The sequence below is a fragment of the Corticium candelabrum genome, chromosome 14 (genome assembly GCF_963422355.1).
Source record: "Corticium candelabrum chromosome 14, ooCorCand1.1, whole genome shotgun sequence".
Taxonomy (NCBI): domain Eukaryota; kingdom Metazoa; phylum Porifera; class Homoscleromorpha; order Homosclerophorida; family Plakinidae; genus Corticium; species Corticium candelabrum.
Genome location: NC_085098.1, coordinates 797,306 through 816,646, shown reverse-complemented (window position 1 = coordinate 816,646; position 19,341 = coordinate 797,306). Strand labels below are relative to the sequence as shown.

Genomic DNA, 19,341 nt, shown 5'->3' with positions numbered 1-19,341 from the left:
CAGGCTGCCTATTTCGACATTTCCGTGAGGAATTCGTTCACTCCCTCTCACCTTAATAATGCTGCCATAAAAGCTGGTGCTGCTGCTGAGGCTGAGGAAGTGGACTAAGATGAACACCATCATGCTAACGTTTCAAGTTATGGCTGTTTGTTCTACCCTCTTGTGGTGGAATCGTACGGAGTGTGGGCTGCACATGGTCTGAAGATGTTGATATCATTGTCGTAAAGAAGTCTCTTCTGTCATCTGGCTTGTCTCTGAGCCAAGCTTCCAGGCAATTTCATCAACAGTTATCTGTTCGTTTGTGGCAGTATAACTCAAGAATGATTAGTGACAGATTGGACTTCGTGATTGTTGACTATCTACCTAATTATTGCGATATTGCGACTCTTTGTGCTTCCGTCCTTAGGGCGGCTATGTGTTATTTGTGTTGTCTATATATATATATATATATATATATATATATATATATATATATATATATATATATATATATATATATATATTAGGGCAGCTATGTGTTATTTGTGTTGTCTATATATATATATATATATATATATATATATATATATATATATATATATATATATATATATATAGATAGATAGATAGATAGATAGATAGATAGATAGATAGATATGAGTGCGCGTGTTTTACACCCTATATATGTATGTGTTTACACAATACATACGTGTTTTACACCCTATATGCGTTTTACACCCTATATGCGTTTTACACCCTATATATGTTACTAGCCTAATAGAGTCACGTTCCGCGAGCCATATATGACACAAGTTGACAACATGAACCGTTGCACGATTTCAAGTTTGCGTGGGTGTGCCTGTGCGTGCGCGGTAAGTCGTGAGCGGGCACCTCTAGGGGTCACGTGATGGTATACCATGGTATCCTAGAGCACGTTGCACAACTATGAATCTTACTAATTTTTAGTGCCTTTCCGTTGTTCTTTCTACTGTGCGTGTATAATTAAATATGCAATGGCAGTTGGAATAGAACTTGGTTTAGTAGTCAAAGACAAAGATTGTCACCTACGTGCAAATGCTGGGTTCCTTTAGAAATTGTTATGTGTACGTAATTACTTGTCATTTTTGCTCCTGTGTGCGACGTAGATCGCAAACAATTTCAGACTAGACCTGACAATGGCAAACATGATCGAATTACAGTTTTGGTGATAAACTCTTTCATAAATGTTTGGCCTATTTGATTGGCTATTCGTCCATTGTCTCTGGTTGTCATAGACAAGCAATCGCAAATACTGCTCCGTGATTGGCCCGAACTGTGCAAAAAGCGTTGATGGTGGTCGTTGGATCAAATCTGTCTAAAAGAAACACAAATCTTTTAGGTTAGCATTCCCTTCGGTTTCTTTAGACCAAAAGACTTAAGAGTTCGGGTAATTCTAAAGCGTTTCTCAAGTTTCACAGCCGTACATAACGTACAAAACGAGATCCGTGGAGAAGGAGAAGAAAGAAGAACAAACTTGGCACATGGGCCTCTGAGATCAGTTACTATGTTTTCTGTGTGCAAAAAGGCGACCACGCCCCCACATAACCAGGGCAATCCTTGTACCGTACCCTGGATATAGACAAATACAAATGCATTTGACAGTCGTTATATGAGTGTTAATTGGCTGAAATACAGTACACCTAAAATTAAGTCACAAAGAAACATGTTGAATTTCTGAAAACATAAAACAGTAATAAACTTCTATGGCTCTTTTACCAAAGATGAAACTCTTTGAGTTACACAAGCAGATATGCAACTTGCTTCACATCCTCTCATTTGTACACTACTTTTGCTAACTGTATGCATGTGGTTGCATTGCCTATGTGGACAAGATAGTCAAATACATTGATCAGTTGTGTTCTATATCTACCTGAACGTCCTCTACTGTTTCTTGTAGCTGCACTTCATGTGCACTTGACTTCATATCAGGACTGGATTCTTTTCTGGCTTGAATTGTTGCAGCATCTGTTTCTAAGGCGATCATTGAAACTTGCTCTCTTTTGTCCTTCCATGTCAGTAATGAGCTGACTTCAAAACTGCCAACAACACTTGAATATCCTGCCAAGAAACGATGAGCTGCACTGGCGCCACAGTGGACACGATTTGCAGCAAGTGTATGTTTATCTCCCAGGTTTTTGGCAGATTCATATGATGTGCTGAAACACTCCACTGCCTTTCTGAACTCGCCAAGTGTGTTGTACAAAACACCAAGCGAGTTTCGAGCCTGACAGGCATGTTCATCTTCCCCTATGCGATCAGTAACTTCAACATACATCTCAAGATATCGAGCTGCATTCTCCAAGTCACCAAGACTACACAAGAAACAAAAGTATATTCTTGAAAATTGATTTCATATACATCTTTTCATAGTTATCAGTTAACTGTACATTCACTGAATCTCAGTGATTCTAATTAATCAACTTTCTTGCATTAATTGACCTCTAAGTATCATAACTACATTACAAAGAAGTCAAACATATTTTGTTAATGATGTGCTTACGACAAATAGGCATAATACAGTCAATAGTGTCATACCACCTGATTGTACAACATTACTGACCAACCAGTGGCAAAGTCAGTTAAAAGGTATAACTTAATAAAAGGTTAATAAGTTGAAAAGTGTAAACACGTACAAAATGACAAGATATAACAATTATAGTGCTTAATTCATTTTGACCTTGAGTTTCAGACCTGGAGCAGCAACTTAAAATGCTTGCAAACTTTCAAACTATCATTCTTACCATTGCCCAAATGTGGACATGAAGCTTGTTTGAGCCCCAATCCCTGGAAACCCTCTAAGGGGCAACTATTTTAGTAGTCATGCATGAAGACTAAATTCTTAGGTGGCCAGTAATCAGAAAATTGCTAATGCTAGTGGCAAGTTCTAGCATTACCGTAGTAACTAGAGTAACTGCTATAACACAGACAAAAATGTTGAGATAAATAAACCCCGGTAATGCAACAAGGAGCTCCGTGCGTGAAGAATGGGTCTTTAAATTGCTCTCCACAGTGAAACAAATCTCTGTCTGTGGAGACGTTGTATCACAAAGCAGCAGCACTAATTAAACAGAAAACCAAATAGATGTACGTGGTCAATATGTGGCATGCTGCTTATGCACATAAATTCAATACAAATTAGTGTATCAAGCATTAAATCTAAAGCAATCAATAGTTTGCAAGTTTGGTTTTAACCAAGGTCTATGAAGATTTGACATGTACCTGCGTAAGAGAAGACAGACCATTTTCACAAGATCTTTTCGCTGCAACGTCTGCACCTCATAGTGCAGCATACTAGGCAAAAGATCTCATTGTGCCACAGCACCCACATGTGGATATATGCATGCATGTGTATATCAAGACCAAACAGTTGGTTGACCAACAGATGATCATTCTTTTTCTACACTGTGACTGCAAATCATGAAAATTCTGGGAACATCACAACCAGTCCCTGTTAATCAATTATTTATGCACCAAATTTATCTTGCTCAGTGCTACTGTATCTTTGCTCAGGAACCGAGTGCTACTGAATCATGTTTTACACTAATTATCAGTACAACGTACTCTTCACAACTGGGGAGGGGAAATGGTGGTTGATAAACTTCTTGCTGGCTACTGTACAAACTTTTCCTTTACTTGCCAATGGCTAATGAAGCAAAACCTGAGCTTAGAGCTAGGGCTGCCTACTATCACAACTTGGTATTATTGTCTCGTTCTTCACTTATCCACAAAAAAAGCTTACAATGTCAGGTTCAGATAAGCCAACTAAATGTAATATTTGCGTCAAGCCTTATAGTACAACATCTGAGTTCTGAACTAGCTAAAATGTCTTCCAAATTTTGACATATCGGTCTACAATGGTTGCATTTCTCAGCACAGTAATGCTCACTGGTTCGTACCTATATTCTCCATAGTGTAAAATGAATTTGTATTCAAATTCTATTGACTTTTAATAGCCAGAACACATCTGTCAAATTTGCATTTTTTATAGCGTCGCAGGTACGGTATTGGAGAACATGCAATTTATTGTAAATAACTATGCAACTATACTTTAGAACCAAACTGTAACAAGCATAACAACCGTGACAAGACTGATTAGAATGACAGAGCTGCAACCTTATATATCATAGATATTAATATTGATCTATAACATTACTCCCCTCGATCTAGCTAATGACCGTCTGGGGACCATGGTCGTCTTGGCTTTCTGATTCTTTTAGACCTGCCAGATACTTGTACCTGTTCTGGAGACTTCACTTGTTCCACTGGAACATCTCTAGCCTTCTAGTGATTAGTGTCAGCTCCAACACTCATTCTTAGACGGCACCTTACATCTGGCACTATACGTGTCCATAACTGATTTACATGAAAAGCCCACTCCATTTCCTCTTACAGTCACTTCATACATAACATTCATACCCGTGATTTTACTACTCCTCTAATCAATCGTTCCCCTGACTGGAAATTTCGTACCCACACATCTTCTCCTACCAACATTTTCGAAATCTCCTGTTTTGTGTTTGTCCATGGTCATGGTTTCTTTGAACTCAAATAGAAGAAGGCTAAATTAGAATTAGCAATACCTTCATCTTTGGTAGTATAATTTGTCTGAAGGAGTTTGCCATGCTGCCGTATCCCATGCTTGATCTTGATTTGTAGCTGTGGCAATGTCTTGAGCTTCTAGAGGAATACTTTCCAATTGTTGTTTCTCCAATGCACAAACAATTGCTTCTTCTTCATCTGTGTGATCATTACCTGTGTTCACAGGCAATCAATTAGCCCATCTGCATTTCCATGTTTCACAGATGGTCAATATTGTACCTCATAATTGTCAGCAGACAAGATGATAGCCCATCGTTGCAACCTACTAGATGTCATCTTTGGGCTGTTTTTCAATCTCTCGTGAAAATAGTGACAAACAGTTTATGGTCTGTCAATAATGTAAACTTCCGAGCTAGCATATATTGTCTGAATTCTTGTACTCCATAAACAATAGCCAAACCTTTCCTTTGGACTTGTGCATAATTTCTCTGCCTTTGACAACTTGGTGATGGATGAGCCAAGAGTCTCTCCCATCTGGGAATGTGTGAAAATTCACAGCTCCTATTCCCACAGAACTAGCATCACAAGCCACAGATATAGGTACACTTAGATCATAATGGGTCAATCTTTCTGCAGATGTATTCTTTAAAGGAGAACTCTCACCAAAATCAACCATCTCTCAGATGAAAGTTGTCACTTCATGACACAACCCTTTGCAACCGTTTACTGAACACATTTACTGTAACAAAGAAAAAAGCATTAAAATTACCTGTGTGGGCGTGTTTAGTACTCATATGTGCCATCAGAGTAACTCTGATTGCTGGTTAGCAAGGAAGACAGATACCTGTGCACTTTTCAGGGTAAGAATTGTGAGACATATGGTGGCAAATTGTGATTTATTGACAAAAGCAAACAGATACCCCAAACTTATCATGCAAGTACTGACTTTGTCAATACAACCGTGGAGCCTCAAAAGAAGACCTTTCTTAGATTAGTTCATAGATCATGTCTCGCTGCATTTGTCAATACAACCGTGAAGCCTCAAAAGAAGACCCTTCTTAGATCAGTTCATAGATCATGTCTCGCTGCATTTTGGGTGCATTAGGAGCACTTGGTACGATGAAACCTAAAGTATTTACTTCCAAACGAGGACAGAGAGTAACTCTTCATGCTACATTCGGGGAATCGTTTGAACAACTAGTGGCCCATTCTCTGCTTCTGTGGCTGGCTGGACCATAAGCTTCCTGCATGAAGATACTAGGACTTGCATGTTTCTTCAGCAAGTTTATTATTTCGTGAGACTTCTCCTTTAATGTCACTCACTGCTTTCAAATGTAATTCAGTCCATTTCTACTTTGCTCCCTTATGCCATAGATCATTAAATATTGCACATTGTGTACAAATGACCATAGTATGTAATCATCCCCAAGAAAGATCAAAGTTCTTTGGTATTCTTGGGTTGAGGCATATCTGTAATTGCTTTAATCTTAGCTGGTAATATTCCTTTTCCAGAAATAACATGACCCGGATACTCAAACGATGACTAAGAAAGTGCCATTTTCTAGTTTCAATTTAAATCTAGAACTCCTCAATTTTTCCATTACTCGATTTAGATTTACTAGACGCTCCTGTTCAGTTCTCCTGTAACTACACAATCATCCAAGCTAATATTGCACATTGTGTAGCCAGGTTAGGCAAAAAATGACCATAGTATGTAACCACTAGTCTTGCGTAGTTAGACCCTTCCCGCCTACATCCTGCCGGTGAGAAAGGGTCTGGGGAAGTGCTTTTGCATAGAATTATTCTGCCGCTGTCATTATCCCACCACATTCTGGTGGGGTAGCAAGGTGTTAAACAATCTTTGGTGGGCTATCAAAATTCAAAATGAACACGACAATATGCATGTAGCAGATGTCATATCGTGATGTCGTAGTTGTTGTAGCGTTCCAATAACAACAACACCTGCAACAGTGAGACTCGTAGTTTGCGCTCTACATTTGTCTGAGCAACAGACGAGCAGGCGTAGCTTAAAAACTGCCGTTAGTGAGGTGTGAGTGCAGTTGGAACACGACGACGACAATGAGCATGTACGCATTCATGCAATTAATTGCTTGTTCCAACTGCACTCACACCTTACTAACAGCGGTTTTCTGCTACGCCTCCTCGTCCGTTGCTCGGACAAATGTAGAGCGCAAACTGTGAGTCTCGCTGCTGCAGGTGTTGTTATTGGAACGCTAAAACAACTTTGACGTCACGATATGACATCTGCTACACGCTTGTTGACGTGTTCATTATCAGTTTTGATAGCCCACCAAAGACTGTTTAAACACCTGTTTACCCACCAGAATGCGGTGGGATAATGACGGCAGCAAAACAAACCTATAGAAAGCACTTCCTCAGACCCTTTCTCGCCGGCAGGATGTTGGTGGGAAGAGTCTGGCTACGCAAAACTATGTAACCATCCGCAAAAAAGATCAAAGTTCTTTGGTATTCTTGGGTTGAGGCATATCTGTAATTGCTTTAATCTTAGCTGGTAATAGACAAACAGTATTTCTTCGATTAAACACCGCCCTCGTTTAAACACTGCCCTCGTTTAAACGCCGCAGCAAAGAGTACAAATAAAATATAAATGCCGCAGAAAAAATCGTATGACTTCTTTGGAAGCATACATGTGGCAAACGTTTTTTAGACTACTCGGATACTGTTTCACCACATGATGTCTCAAAGTGTGAAATGTGTGCCAATACGGTGTGGTTCTCTTGGAAAAGTGTCAAACCTACAGCATAACACTCCTAAAGCACAGACAGAGAGAGAGCCTTTAACAAATAAACACTGCCCTCAATTAAATGCCACCCTCATTTAAATGCCACAGTTAAAGTCCTAGCTAAAAAATAAACACCGCAATCGAAGAAATACAGTATTCCTTTTCCAGAAACAACATGACCCAAGCACTCAGATAACTAAAAAAATTGCATTTTTCTAGTTTCAATTTGAATCCAAAACTCCTCAATTTTTCCATTACTTGTTTTAGATTTACCAGCTGCTCCTGTTCAGTTCTTCCCGTAACTACACAATCGTCCAAGTAAAGTAACAAACTACTCCAGGCACATTTCCCGCTGTGTTATCCATCATTTTCTGGAACAGTGTTGGTGCACTACTCAATCCAAACAGTAATCTTCTATATTAATTGGTAAAGACCTTGAGGTGTATCAATGACCACACAACGCTTGGAGTCCTCATTCAACTCAATCTGCAAATATGCATCAGCAAGGTTTAATATCAAGAATCTGACACCTCAATTAAGTTTGTGGAACAGCTCTTCTGGTAATGGCATTAGATATAATACATCAGTTTTGATAACTGGATTTACCCAAATAGGATCCTTCCCCTGGTTGACCACCACCATTGGTGAAGCCCATTCTGAATAGTTTATCTTCTCGATCACACCTTCAGCTAATAATCGATCTAACTCAGCTCCAACCAATGGCTTCAATGCAAAAGGTATTATTCTAAGCTTGCAAAATTTTGGCACTGCATCTTCTCTTACTGCCAATGACACTGCAGTTTGTGCAACAACCCAAACCTGTTTTGAATAACTCAGAACTCATGTCAGTAATATCTTGTAACTGACCAGAATTCAATTGTTGGTAGCCACAATATGACCTGTCTTGAATGGATGTAAATATTCAGTGTGAAAAGAGCACCTCTACCAATAATATTGACAACTTTACTGGAAACATAAATAATATGACTGTAGACTTGTTTGACAAATCCTCTTGCCTCACAACCGCTTTGAAAAATCCCAACAGCTTGATAGATTGACCTTCAAAAGTACCTATATACAAGCATACAGCAGCTTACATCATTGTAGTGGCGTTCTCTCCTTTTGAATGTGGACTAAGTATAAGCCATTGTCCAAACCGTCCGCTCCAAGAATTCCATTGATCTTTCTTTGGATCAAAGAATTCAAAATTGGATCCCATCTCGTCACCAATTTTATAGCGTTGCAGGCACGGTATAGAGGAACACAATTTATTGTAAATAACTGCAACTATACAGTAGACCCAAACAGTAACAAGCGTAACAACCGTAACAAGACAAGGCTGATTACTCATTAGAATGACAGAGCTGCAACCGTATATGTCAGACATTAATATTGATCTATAACAGCATCATTACACAAAGATGTTAAACTGTGCCAAATTTTAAATGGACCGTTTCTTCCACTGAAATGTAATAACAGTTGGATCAAGAACTCTTCTAACAATAAGTGCAATAAAACTGGTATTAACTCACCTGGATTCAGTGAGTAGTAGAATTCATATTAATTAAAGACACTTAATTAAACAAAAGTATGAAAAGCATTCTTAATTAAAAACATAATGCCCATATCACCAAGGACTCCACCTCATTCTGTTAAGATGCAAAACCAATTGATAAGTGACAGCCTATGCACCAGGTACATCTGTAAAGCAAAGCCTATTTGTTCTGACGACCATAACTGAAGACTACTTTCTAATCTCCCACATAATATGAATAAACTAGTTGAATGGCATATACAATAGTTATGGCATACAAATGCTTTTTCTCCAATGTTTAATTCCTATTCCTAAGTTCCCTCTTGACAGTGCAGAGTCCTAATTTCCTTGCCTAAGATCTCGGTTGTCATCTGATCATGCTCTGCATTCACTAGTTCAATTACAGAACTAACTGCTGTGCTGTCAACAAAACCTCCATGAGCATTACAGCAATGATTTTTTATTGCAGCTATGATAAACAGGAACAGTGTTGCATGCAAAAACCTTAAATCTTCAACTAAATACTGGCTTAATTTTTTATAAGACAAATAACAACTACAAAGACTTTCTGAAAGCAGCTTAAAATCTGTAAATCAAACAATTCAAACCCAATCATAACAAGAAATTACATGCAACTTCCTTCTTTGAAATTCAATATATAAATATAGTGTTCAATAATTTAGAGAAACAAGCAACACTACCTATAACATTACAACTAACGCCATACTCAATATCAACAACGCTTTAACAGACACAACTTCTTCATTGGATATTATGTTGTCACATTAATTTGCAAGTCAAGAATTGGACAAGTTAGTCACCAAACTCTTCACAACAAACCCGAAACTGATCACATTTCTCAACTACAAATTAAGATTCAATAAGAACAAATAATTGTTTCAGCCATGAGCCATAACAAACGAGACTTTGTAAGAGTTATGTGACTTAGCAAGTAACATACTCAAACCACATAGAGGTTAACTGACTTCCAGTCTGTGCCTATATGGATGTGTGTGTGGTTGACTATGTATGTCACGCTCAGTCACGTGGACTACATTCCCTCTTCGTTCTCATTTACCTACACTTTCTCCTCAGAAGCAAATACAGCAAAGCATGATGAAAATGCGTGCAGTTTTCACAGCTAAAGAGACGACGACTGCACCATGCTAGCAGTGTCCTACTATAGTAGCATTGCACAGCTATAGCTTGGATACTAGGCGAGTGAGCTCATCCATCCTTTCAAACATTTCATCCGATAACCATCTAGGCTCTTGAAGGCTTGCTGCGTTTTATCCACTGGAAGATGCTCACTGGCAACCAAGAAACAGCAAATATCACTGTAAGACATGAGCAAAAGTGGGCCAATGCGAGTGCGAGAAATAGAATTCCAGTTAAGTATGAATCAATGCTGCATCCCAATTTTCTCTAGCTTAGCTCAACATCTTTGCCTTGCTTCCTGGGAAACACCATGAGCATGTTCTGACAACAAAATAGCTTCTTCCTCTACAGTGAATGTTGTAGTCATACCACCAAAATGGCGGAGTAAAGTGGTTATGCCCACATAGGGCATATGTAAGTGGCCTATATAAATGCCAAACCAAATTCAAGAGTAGCAAATAAAACTCAGCCCCTACACCCATTTCCAGCAACACAGGTAGTACTAATCTACTGTTACTAATTAAAAAGATAGCAAGTATAAGAGCTGCCGACCTTTCATAAGATCTTGCAAGTGCTTGGCAAGCAGCACCTAGTCCAACATCATTTTCATTATGTTTACACTTCTCCAGGTAGATTTTGTGGTACTGTAACAAAGAAAATATATTACCATAATTAAGCAAACATAAAATCTGCAAATTTTGTTTGCATACATTTTTTGTTTGCATGCAATAATTATAGTTTAATTTTAACAATGTTTGCTATAATTTACCATATAAGATAAAAAAATATTGGCAGAGCACTGATTTTGGCAGATTGGCAGATTTTTTCCTCAAGTGCTAATATAAAATCCACCATTAATTTGGCCACTGGGATATGTTGACATCATTACTCATGTGGACCAGGCATCATGACGATGTGGTGGTACGTCACATAGATGAGGCGACAAGATGGTAACCCCTGCTTGCTGTCTATTGTGCCTTCCCTGTCTAGCAAGGAGGTTGAACATGAGAATGAAGCCATGAAGCTATCGATGAAGCAGGTGGAGTCATGCGGGTTAAATTCCCTAATCACAAACTCCTCCATGATGCAGCCACTTATCTAGTGGGTAGAGAATATCGTACACATATCAATTATCCAACAACAATGTCAATTAAACCACCAAAATTAAATCCACCAATATGCTTTTACCATCAATTTTAGCAAACTGCCAAAATAAATTCCTGCCAATGTTTCATCTTATATAATATGTCAACAAATACATTAATAGCTGTTTTGGAATCGCCTGTGGATTCAAAGGCACTTCCCAATCTGTAGCTTGCCAGAGCTTCAGCTTGACTGTCAACTAAAATATAAATAGTACAAAAAAAGGATACAACAAAGTTCAAACACCCAATGAACCCAATGCTCACCTGCTTTAGCCATTTCATATGCTTTGAGTAAGTAATCTATGACCTCTCGACTGTTGCCATCTACCTGTGAAATGACAAGTACCAATTACTTGCACAACTTAGCATTCCATACTAATGATCACTTCTTCAGCTATGGTTGTGTAGATACGACAAAGGCAGTCAGATGCTAATGTCTCAAAATTCTGTCCATTTTGAGTATACCATTCTTTACCATTTGACAAGGCATAAAACTGCTCAAAATGACTGACAGCCTCTGAGAGCACTCCTATAATATGCTTTATACAAAGTTTGTTCACATGTTTTACATCACAGTGGCTAACCCTTGGCTTCATGAGAAAGACCCATGTTGCAATGAGCTTCAGCTTCTTTTCTTCGTTCATCATTCTTGATTTCTCGACTCGTTTCAAGACAACGTTTATGAAAATGGTCACCAAGCCATGTGTCACCAGTCTTTTCAAAGTATGCAGCCACAGCCTGAAGTGATTCAAAGACATACTCCATGTCTCCTACAGCATGCAAACAGTAGGTGTACAAAATGATGGCCGCTAAATCATCTGATCTATTTAAAAAACGGTAAAAAGAAAATCGACTGTCTCACACTGTACAAGCTATAGGAATTGGTGGTTTAGATAAAATTTAAGCAAAGACACACAAACAAAACGACTAATACAAGAAAACCATAAAACTGATAAATCCTCCAGTCATGTGAAGCCCTTTTCCATGCCCCTATAGGTTGAACCAAAAGATAGCCCATTTGACCGGCTATTTCACAGCGAAGACTTAACTTCTCGATCATACATTCGGCTGTTGTGCGATTTCGCTTCTTCTTTGCTGTTTCCTTCGTTTTCTTATTTTTGCAATGCTGTGTCATCGACTGAGGAGATGTCCTGTGCTAGAGAGGAGTTCCATTCGTCTGAACATGTATTAGACATCTGTCATAAAAGAGAGCCGTTTCACACAATGGGCAGAGCAACACTAGTTGCGAAGAATGCATGCGTGAGCATTCAGATAAAACAATTCCGTATAAAATTTGTACAATGGCTCGCAATAAAACCTTAGGGCTTCTGTGTCCACATATGCAAATGTCATGCCCGCTACAACAACAACAGTGGCATCTACAAAAGTACAAAGTTGCCGACACCCAGCTGCTATATATCAATCTCTAGTTATGCATAATCTTCCAAGAGTACAAGCCGAAAAACAAGTCTACATCAACGTGGTATCGTAACTGTCTGCACTGCACATCTAGTCGTTTCGGAGCGTGGATAGGAAGTCCATTTTTCTGCTGGTTATTGTAATAACAAGTTGTAGTCGCAGCAGCCAGCCTGTTCAAACTTGGCAGGCTGACTCACGTCCATGAAAGCTTTAGAACGACGAAGCTTTTTCTGTGAAAAAACTGTTCCTGTATTTCCACAAATAATGCCCCATGCTCAATTGTGCCCCATGCTCAAATTGTGCATGCTCAAATTGTGCTCCATGCTTGATTAGTGCCCCACTGGGGTAGCATTCAAACTCACAGTTATATGAATGTGTGTCTATCAATGTGTATGATTGAGATGAAATGAACACCCAGATAGAACCGCTTCTAATTTGGTACCAACACTCGTTCTTCCAGGCCTCAGTCAAGTTTTGTCATCATCCATGCAGTGGTTATGTAGTTCTCAAGATTCATTTGATTCACAATAGTTGTGGTAGTGACACGCTAAACAGTCGTTATCGTCCCCATTGTTAGCAGGAAACAAAACCATTGACTCTGAACATCTCTGTATGTCTCTAGCCTCAATTGGAGTACACTTGGGTCTAACAGACAGGGTTCTCGCTACAGTGTTGCAGCGTGACGCTGCACCATGCTCCAGTAAGAGGGCGCCACGCTCAAAAATGGTAAATGGGAGTCCAAAGTTATACAGCTAAGGAATGTTTTGAGATTCCATACTACTGAAACACAATACTATATTACTTAGGAAAAGTGACAATACACAAATCCAGGTTCTTACAAAAAACAAGGATGATAGTCTCGTTCCAAAAGTAGAAGTGTTGTGGTTGCAGTCCTGGATGTGCTGCCTCTGATTTTATTCCCAAATGCCCTTCCAGTGACCCGGAAAGCACACTCTTGTCCAGGAAGTGTAGCACCTAGAATCTACTCTAGACTAGTCATGGCTTTTTGCGAAGCAACAACAGTTGTCACGTCAATCAACGCCTGACTAGACAGAGTTTCGTCCATTAAAGTTGCACATGCACAATCTATAAACATTGTGAAGAAGGGCTTACTAGCGATCAAAGTTGATTTCCTTGCCAGGAAACTTGAACGTATGTTACATGCAATAGTCACAATACAAAATCGACCTCACATGAGATTGGGCTCAAGTGCGCATGTCTGTCTTAGACCGTGCAGCTGTAAAGAGCAGACTGCATGCGTCGTCGACACGCCCATCTTACCACACTCCCAAAATGTCCAGCGAGAACACTGCTGTTACAGCTAATGTTTTATAGACATTCTATTTGATGACAGCAGCTAACACGCACTTAAACTATTTTCCTGTCGAGAATGCAACTAGAACTATCAATTTCCAACCTATTTTTGCATTGTAGTTACCCTTTAAGGGAGGGTACCACGGTCCTAATGCGATATGAGTTTTCTCTTTAGATGTGTTCTTTCTAATGTATTGTGCCTGTTTGCAATTCTTTTTCAGAATTTTCTTACGTCGTCTTAGCATTACAATAGTGACCTCTTTTTCGCTTCCGGTCGAAGCCGGATATCTGCTTCCCATTTCTACCCTTGACGTCACAGGAGGAACAGAAACAACAGCAACGCTCTTCAATTTGAACAAGGCACAAAGAAAATGCAAAAATTCGGAAAAGAAACTTGCAGTTTTGATATGCATTTGACGTCTACATAGCTACTTAGCGGTACAGACAACACAAGTAGAACATACGTTCTTGCTACAGACCAAAGTACAAACCATGTTCAGCGTAATCACCATTTGACAGGCTACCTGACAATGAATCTTTACATGGCATTTGACTATACCTCTTTGAATAGCGTTTGAGCCTAAAATATAAGCATATATACGTAGCAATCACAGAGGATTCGCGTAGTCATCACGGAAGACTCGCATAGCGATCATGGAGACTCACGTAGGCTGCACAGACTGCGCATGTCCAAAAGTCTAGCAGAGTTTGGTGGTTACAATGATATCCTTATCCAATCAAGTGCAACACTGAGTCTTTCATATGGCAGCTTTTCATTTAAGGAGTTCGGGAAAGTTCCATTAGATCTGGAAGATACAGCAATGTCATTCACGAGAGACTCCCACCGCACTCTCTGGATGAGGAATACTACATAATATATAGCAGAATAGAACGCTACCTACCAACTAGATCCATCACAGCTTGAAATTGACAAAGCAACTCCATGAGACGAGGGGTCAAGATCAAATCTGGATGGAGGAAAGGCAAAGATGGGCATGTGCAGGTAGAGCCACGACAGAGAACCGCAGAGGACAAAAGGCTACAATTAAACTTTTTTTAAAATATATATATATTTTAAATTCTAAGTTCCTAAAGCGCTAAACTCCATTTACATTGCTGTTGATGCACAGCAGCAGCAGGTAACATGGCTGCCAGAACTCCAAGGTCTGGGTACTAAAGTGCCGTTGACGGCACTCTAGCCAAGTGCTAAACAAAACATCACTTCTAAATCCAAAAAACCTCATTTCTTACCTCACCTTAAAATATCGAAGTAGTTAAAGTAGGCGTGTAGCATGGCTAGGGTTAGACCGCGAGCTATAGCCCCAAGATTTGTAGGCAGGGTCCAACTTGTGGACTAGGAAATCACTCTAATCAAATATCAGAATACATGTACCAAGGCTTCACGTGTGAGTCACATGTCCATGTAATTTGAATCTAGTGGACAAAAGGGTTTCTGATTAAATTAATTGATCAAACTTACCACTGACGCTTAGAACAACAGCATTTAATTTCTGTATAGTGGTCTACCTAGCTACCGATAGCATTCAAGTACTACGCAGGCTTGCATTTTACCGGTTTGCCTATTCATGTCTTTGTCTACTCTTCTAGCAGATGGTCATACACTATTAATCAGTCCTATGTTAAGTAGGGATGTCTCAACCAGTCGTTGTCACACGTGCAGGAATCTAGCTAAGTATGTACACAGCGGGTCTAGGTATGCATGTATGGATATGTAGCTTGTGGATAAGTGCAAACGCAGTAGCAGATCCAGCGTGTGGTGCCTGAGGTGCTTAGGCATCACCTTTTTCAGGTTGTGAGTAAAGACCAAAGTTGTATAAAGTATACTAGATGCATGACCTGTCCTTCTTGCAGGCAGAGTAATGTAGTGGTATAATGGAAGACTCAGTTTAAGCATGTGTAGACACGTCACGTGCAATTTTTTTGGTAAAAATCAACACACTCCCTGTGTGGATTCAGTTCGAATGACTGGTGTGGGCGTGCGTTCGAATAAACTGGAATGTGCTAATTAGTTAATATCCCATTGAACACAAATGAAAATGTAACTGAGTGTCCTGTTCCGAGAAATGTGCAGCAACTTTCTCGTTTAGAGATATATACCTGGGCAACAGAAAATTGAAATTCACATGCAGTTTCTTACTCACCCATAGGATACAGTAGCTTGACATGCAGCAGGCATGATTTAGCAAACTGTTTGCTCTCCGTTTTCACACTCCCCGTGTAGCGCTCGGTGCAGGAAACGTGTAGGTTGGATTCAATGCAAACACAGTCACACGTCTCTTTGGCGGGTCTTCTTGAAGCCATTTCGACAGTCCCATTGTCACTTCGAAGTCGTTGCTGCCGTTGCAGGGAACAGGCGTATTGAATGTGGCAGGTATTCGTCGCGCATACTCGGGCAAACCAAAGGGAGGTGTATTTTTAAATACCCAGATATCCTACTAAAAATATCTTGTCTTTTTTGACATCGGCGGTAATAAACAACACGCTCCATGCATACCGTCCAAGGTCAGGAATGGGCAGCTTAATTTTGGTGGAGGTCCAATGAGCCGTTGCAGAGAAATTCGCGTACGAGTGAAGGCAGGTCCTCCTGGGATATCCATATGCTCTAATTTCGTAAATGTTTGGCATACATTTAATTTCGGCAATTTCGGCGAAGGGTCTGCAATGCCCAAATTAAATGTCCACCCAAATTTAATGCCCATTCAAATGTTGGATTGGTTTCTTCTGAAACATTCAAAACAGACATTACTAGACTATTAGTATATGTACTGTAAGCACATTCACATGTTTGCCAAAAGTCTGGGCAACTGTCAGCACTTTGACCAAACAAATAAAGTTGTGAAAGTACTACTACATTACACCCTCTTGCACTTTCTCTAGAAAGCAAACATCAGCTCCTCACCTATTGTCTATGCCTCCGTAGAGACAATTGTACAGAAAGCGAATTGCAGGTGCAATCTCAGTAGAAACTGCAATAAGAGCACCTTTCTGGCCGTGCCAGTGACTGTCAGAGATCACAACTGTCATGTTCTCGGTGAGAACCAGTGCCACTGATCTCCCTTTTGCAATGAAAACAGCAGCAGTGGTATTCAAGTACATCTGTTGCCTACTTGTCAAGAATTGAGACGCCTCTGTGAGGCAGCTCTCCAGAGCACACACACAACATAAGTATCATGGGACTTTGACACCTAAAACCAAAAATTTGAGCTTCCACACCACATGCCGTGCTAATAAAAAATGGGGAGGGGCTGGCTACTCGAGACTACTTATGTAGTAGTAGTTTAGCACGCGCCGAATGATATGATATGCATCTAGTACTGTATTTAGTATGTGAAGGTTCCTGTAAACCACCTTAGGCTGAAAATTAATGTACGCTGTAATAGCGGCCACCCTATTTTGCCCAAAATTTAGATCGCCAAAAATTTATGAAATTAGAGTACAGACTTGGACAAAATTATAGAGACATCCCACTGTCGGTATGCAGTAACACAATAATAGGTCAAAATTTACCAATTAGCAATATTCCTAAGAACTTAATAGTTACCTCGTTGATTCTTAAGTTTCTTGAGAATACTGCAGACCCTAAATAGTTGTCTTGACTTTTCGCATTGCAGAAACTGAGAGCTAGAAGTGCATGACATCATGACTGCGTAAGCATCGTAGGTTAGACTCTGATTTTGTTTATTGGCTCTTTAAAAGGCCGGTTTTAATAATGCGAAGGAAAATTGAAGTTCTTCACCAATTCCTCAGTACCAAGTGTTCCTGCCTCTCGCCCTCCTGATTGCATCCAAACGTTGTGAAACACTTTATGCCAAGTTCCGGACGCGTGCGGCTGGATTCTGCTGCCATGCCTCTTATAAAGCATTCCAGAGCTCAGCTGCAGTTCTTGGTTGACTTCATTCACAAGTTCTCAATTGGATTAGCATCAAGCGATTTTGGCAGCCAGTCCAACAGTCTGACTTCATGCTGGCGTAGCCATTGTCGTGTTGACCAAGACGTGTGGATTGGAATGTTGTCCTGCTGGAAGACAAAGTCGTCTCCAATCAGTGCCGCTGCGTACGTAAGCATGTGCTCCTCAAGAACCTGTTGGTACGCTGTGCTGTCCAAACGACCTTCCAGTTTCACCAGGGACCCCACACCATGCCAACACATCGATCCCCACACCATCACACTAGCCGCCTGCAGGACCATACGATCACAACATTCAGGGAAACATTTCTCACCTTTGCGATGTCAAACGAACAAAGTACCATCCTTTCCTATGCTGACTTTTTAGACTCATCTGTAAAAGAAATAGATTTCCAGTCATCCAAAGCCCACTGTGTGTGTGAGTGTTGCCCATCCCAGTCGCAAACATGGTTTTCTGTTAGCAGTGGTTTTTTCTAGGCCTCCGAGTGTTCACTCCTGTCTCTGTGAGACGACGACAGACTGTTCTACCTGACACCTACTTGCCGGTTTCTTCAGCCAGCTGCTACGAGAGCAGTCGTGATGGATCTGCGGTTCTGCAGTGCCATTCTCTTCAGTCGATTATCTTCCCGGGTTGTTGTTGCCTTCCCACATCCAGGTCGTTTTTCATAATCGCTGCTGCCATGCAAAAGCCAGTGCAGGCACTGATGAACGGAATTCCTAGAGCGGCGGACGAAAGCTGCAATTTGACGCACAGAGTGGTCAACTGAGTGAAGGGCTTTAATTTTCCCTCGCGTTTTTGGACTCAACTGTTTGCCTCGAGGAATTGCTGCAACTCGTCAGATATTGCAGGGAACAAGACTCTCTGCAACTGCGTGCAGCTAAACATTAAAGCTAACTTATCGCATGACTCTGGCGGTCTCAAGGGCAGCAGTTTTAGTGCAGCTGACATTTTGGCGGTAGCAGTTTGAGGTTTTGCTACGTAAAACAGGGAACGGAAGTGGCATGTCGGTGTTCTTTTGTCGCTGTAACTTTTTAGTTTTTTTTGAATACATTGAAGTTTGCTTATTGCTTAAAATGACAAAGCAATTCAAATTGTCATGACATGCACAAAATCAATCCTCAAAAACGGATGATTCGCCATTTTTCCATAATGTTGATAAGAGGACCTACAAAATTGCTTTCACCGTCTACTACAAAGCATTCTTAGAGTGCAAGCCAAAATTGAGCGTCCAAGTGCGATGAACACGTACAAAGACAAGAAAAGGAAAAATGGCCGTCTTCCTTCTTCAAAGCAAACTGGATGCACAGTAGGTAGTCGGTACAGCTGTAAACATGAACTCAAGCTATGTTACATACTAATAATGGCGCAATCCATGAAAAAATAAACTTGAAAAACAGTTGCTTTTGCTAAAGAAAATTCAATGCCAAAGCTAGACAACACACAAAAATGGTAGGTGTCCCTACAATTTTGTCCAAGTCTGTATATAAAGGAGAGTTGTGTGTGTGTGTGTGTGTGTGTGTGT

General features: G+C 40.2%; 1 protein-coding gene across 1 annotated transcript; it reads right to left on the bottom strand.

Annotated features, from left to right (window-relative positions):
- Nucleotides 1-1,712: 1,712 nt before the first annotated feature.
- LOC134190105 (tetratricopeptide repeat protein 29-like) lies at nucleotides 1,713-17,613 on the bottom strand. The gene is made up of 7 exons (XM_062658530.1): nucleotides 17,454-17,613; nucleotides 11,743-11,928; nucleotides 11,545-11,687; nucleotides 11,423-11,486; nucleotides 11,273-11,355; nucleotides 10,566-10,657; nucleotides 1,713-2,330 (listed from the first exon to the last, which is right to left on the bottom strand). Exons 1-7 carry the CDS (start codon nucleotides 17,551-17,553, stop codon nucleotides 1,868-1,870), a joined length of 1,131 nt encoding a protein of 376 aa, XP_062514514.1. The 5' UTR covers nucleotides 17,554-17,613; the 3' UTR covers nucleotides 1,713-1,867.
- Nucleotides 17,614-19,341: the final 1,728 nt, after the last annotated feature.

Coding starts and splice junctions, on each gene's coding strand:
- LOC134190105 (XM_062658530.1), bottom strand. CDS start 17,553: ATGATGTCATGCACTTCTAGCTCTCAGTTTCTGCAATGCGAAAAGTCA. Junction 11,929..17,453: donor GAAACTTAAGAATCAACGAG/GTAACTATTAAG, acceptor TGCATGCTGTAG/GAGACATGGAGTATGTCTTT. Junction 2,331..10,565: donor CTTGCAAGATCTTATGAAAG/GTCGGCAGCTCT, acceptor TTTCTTGTGTAG/TCTTGGTGACTTGGAGAATG.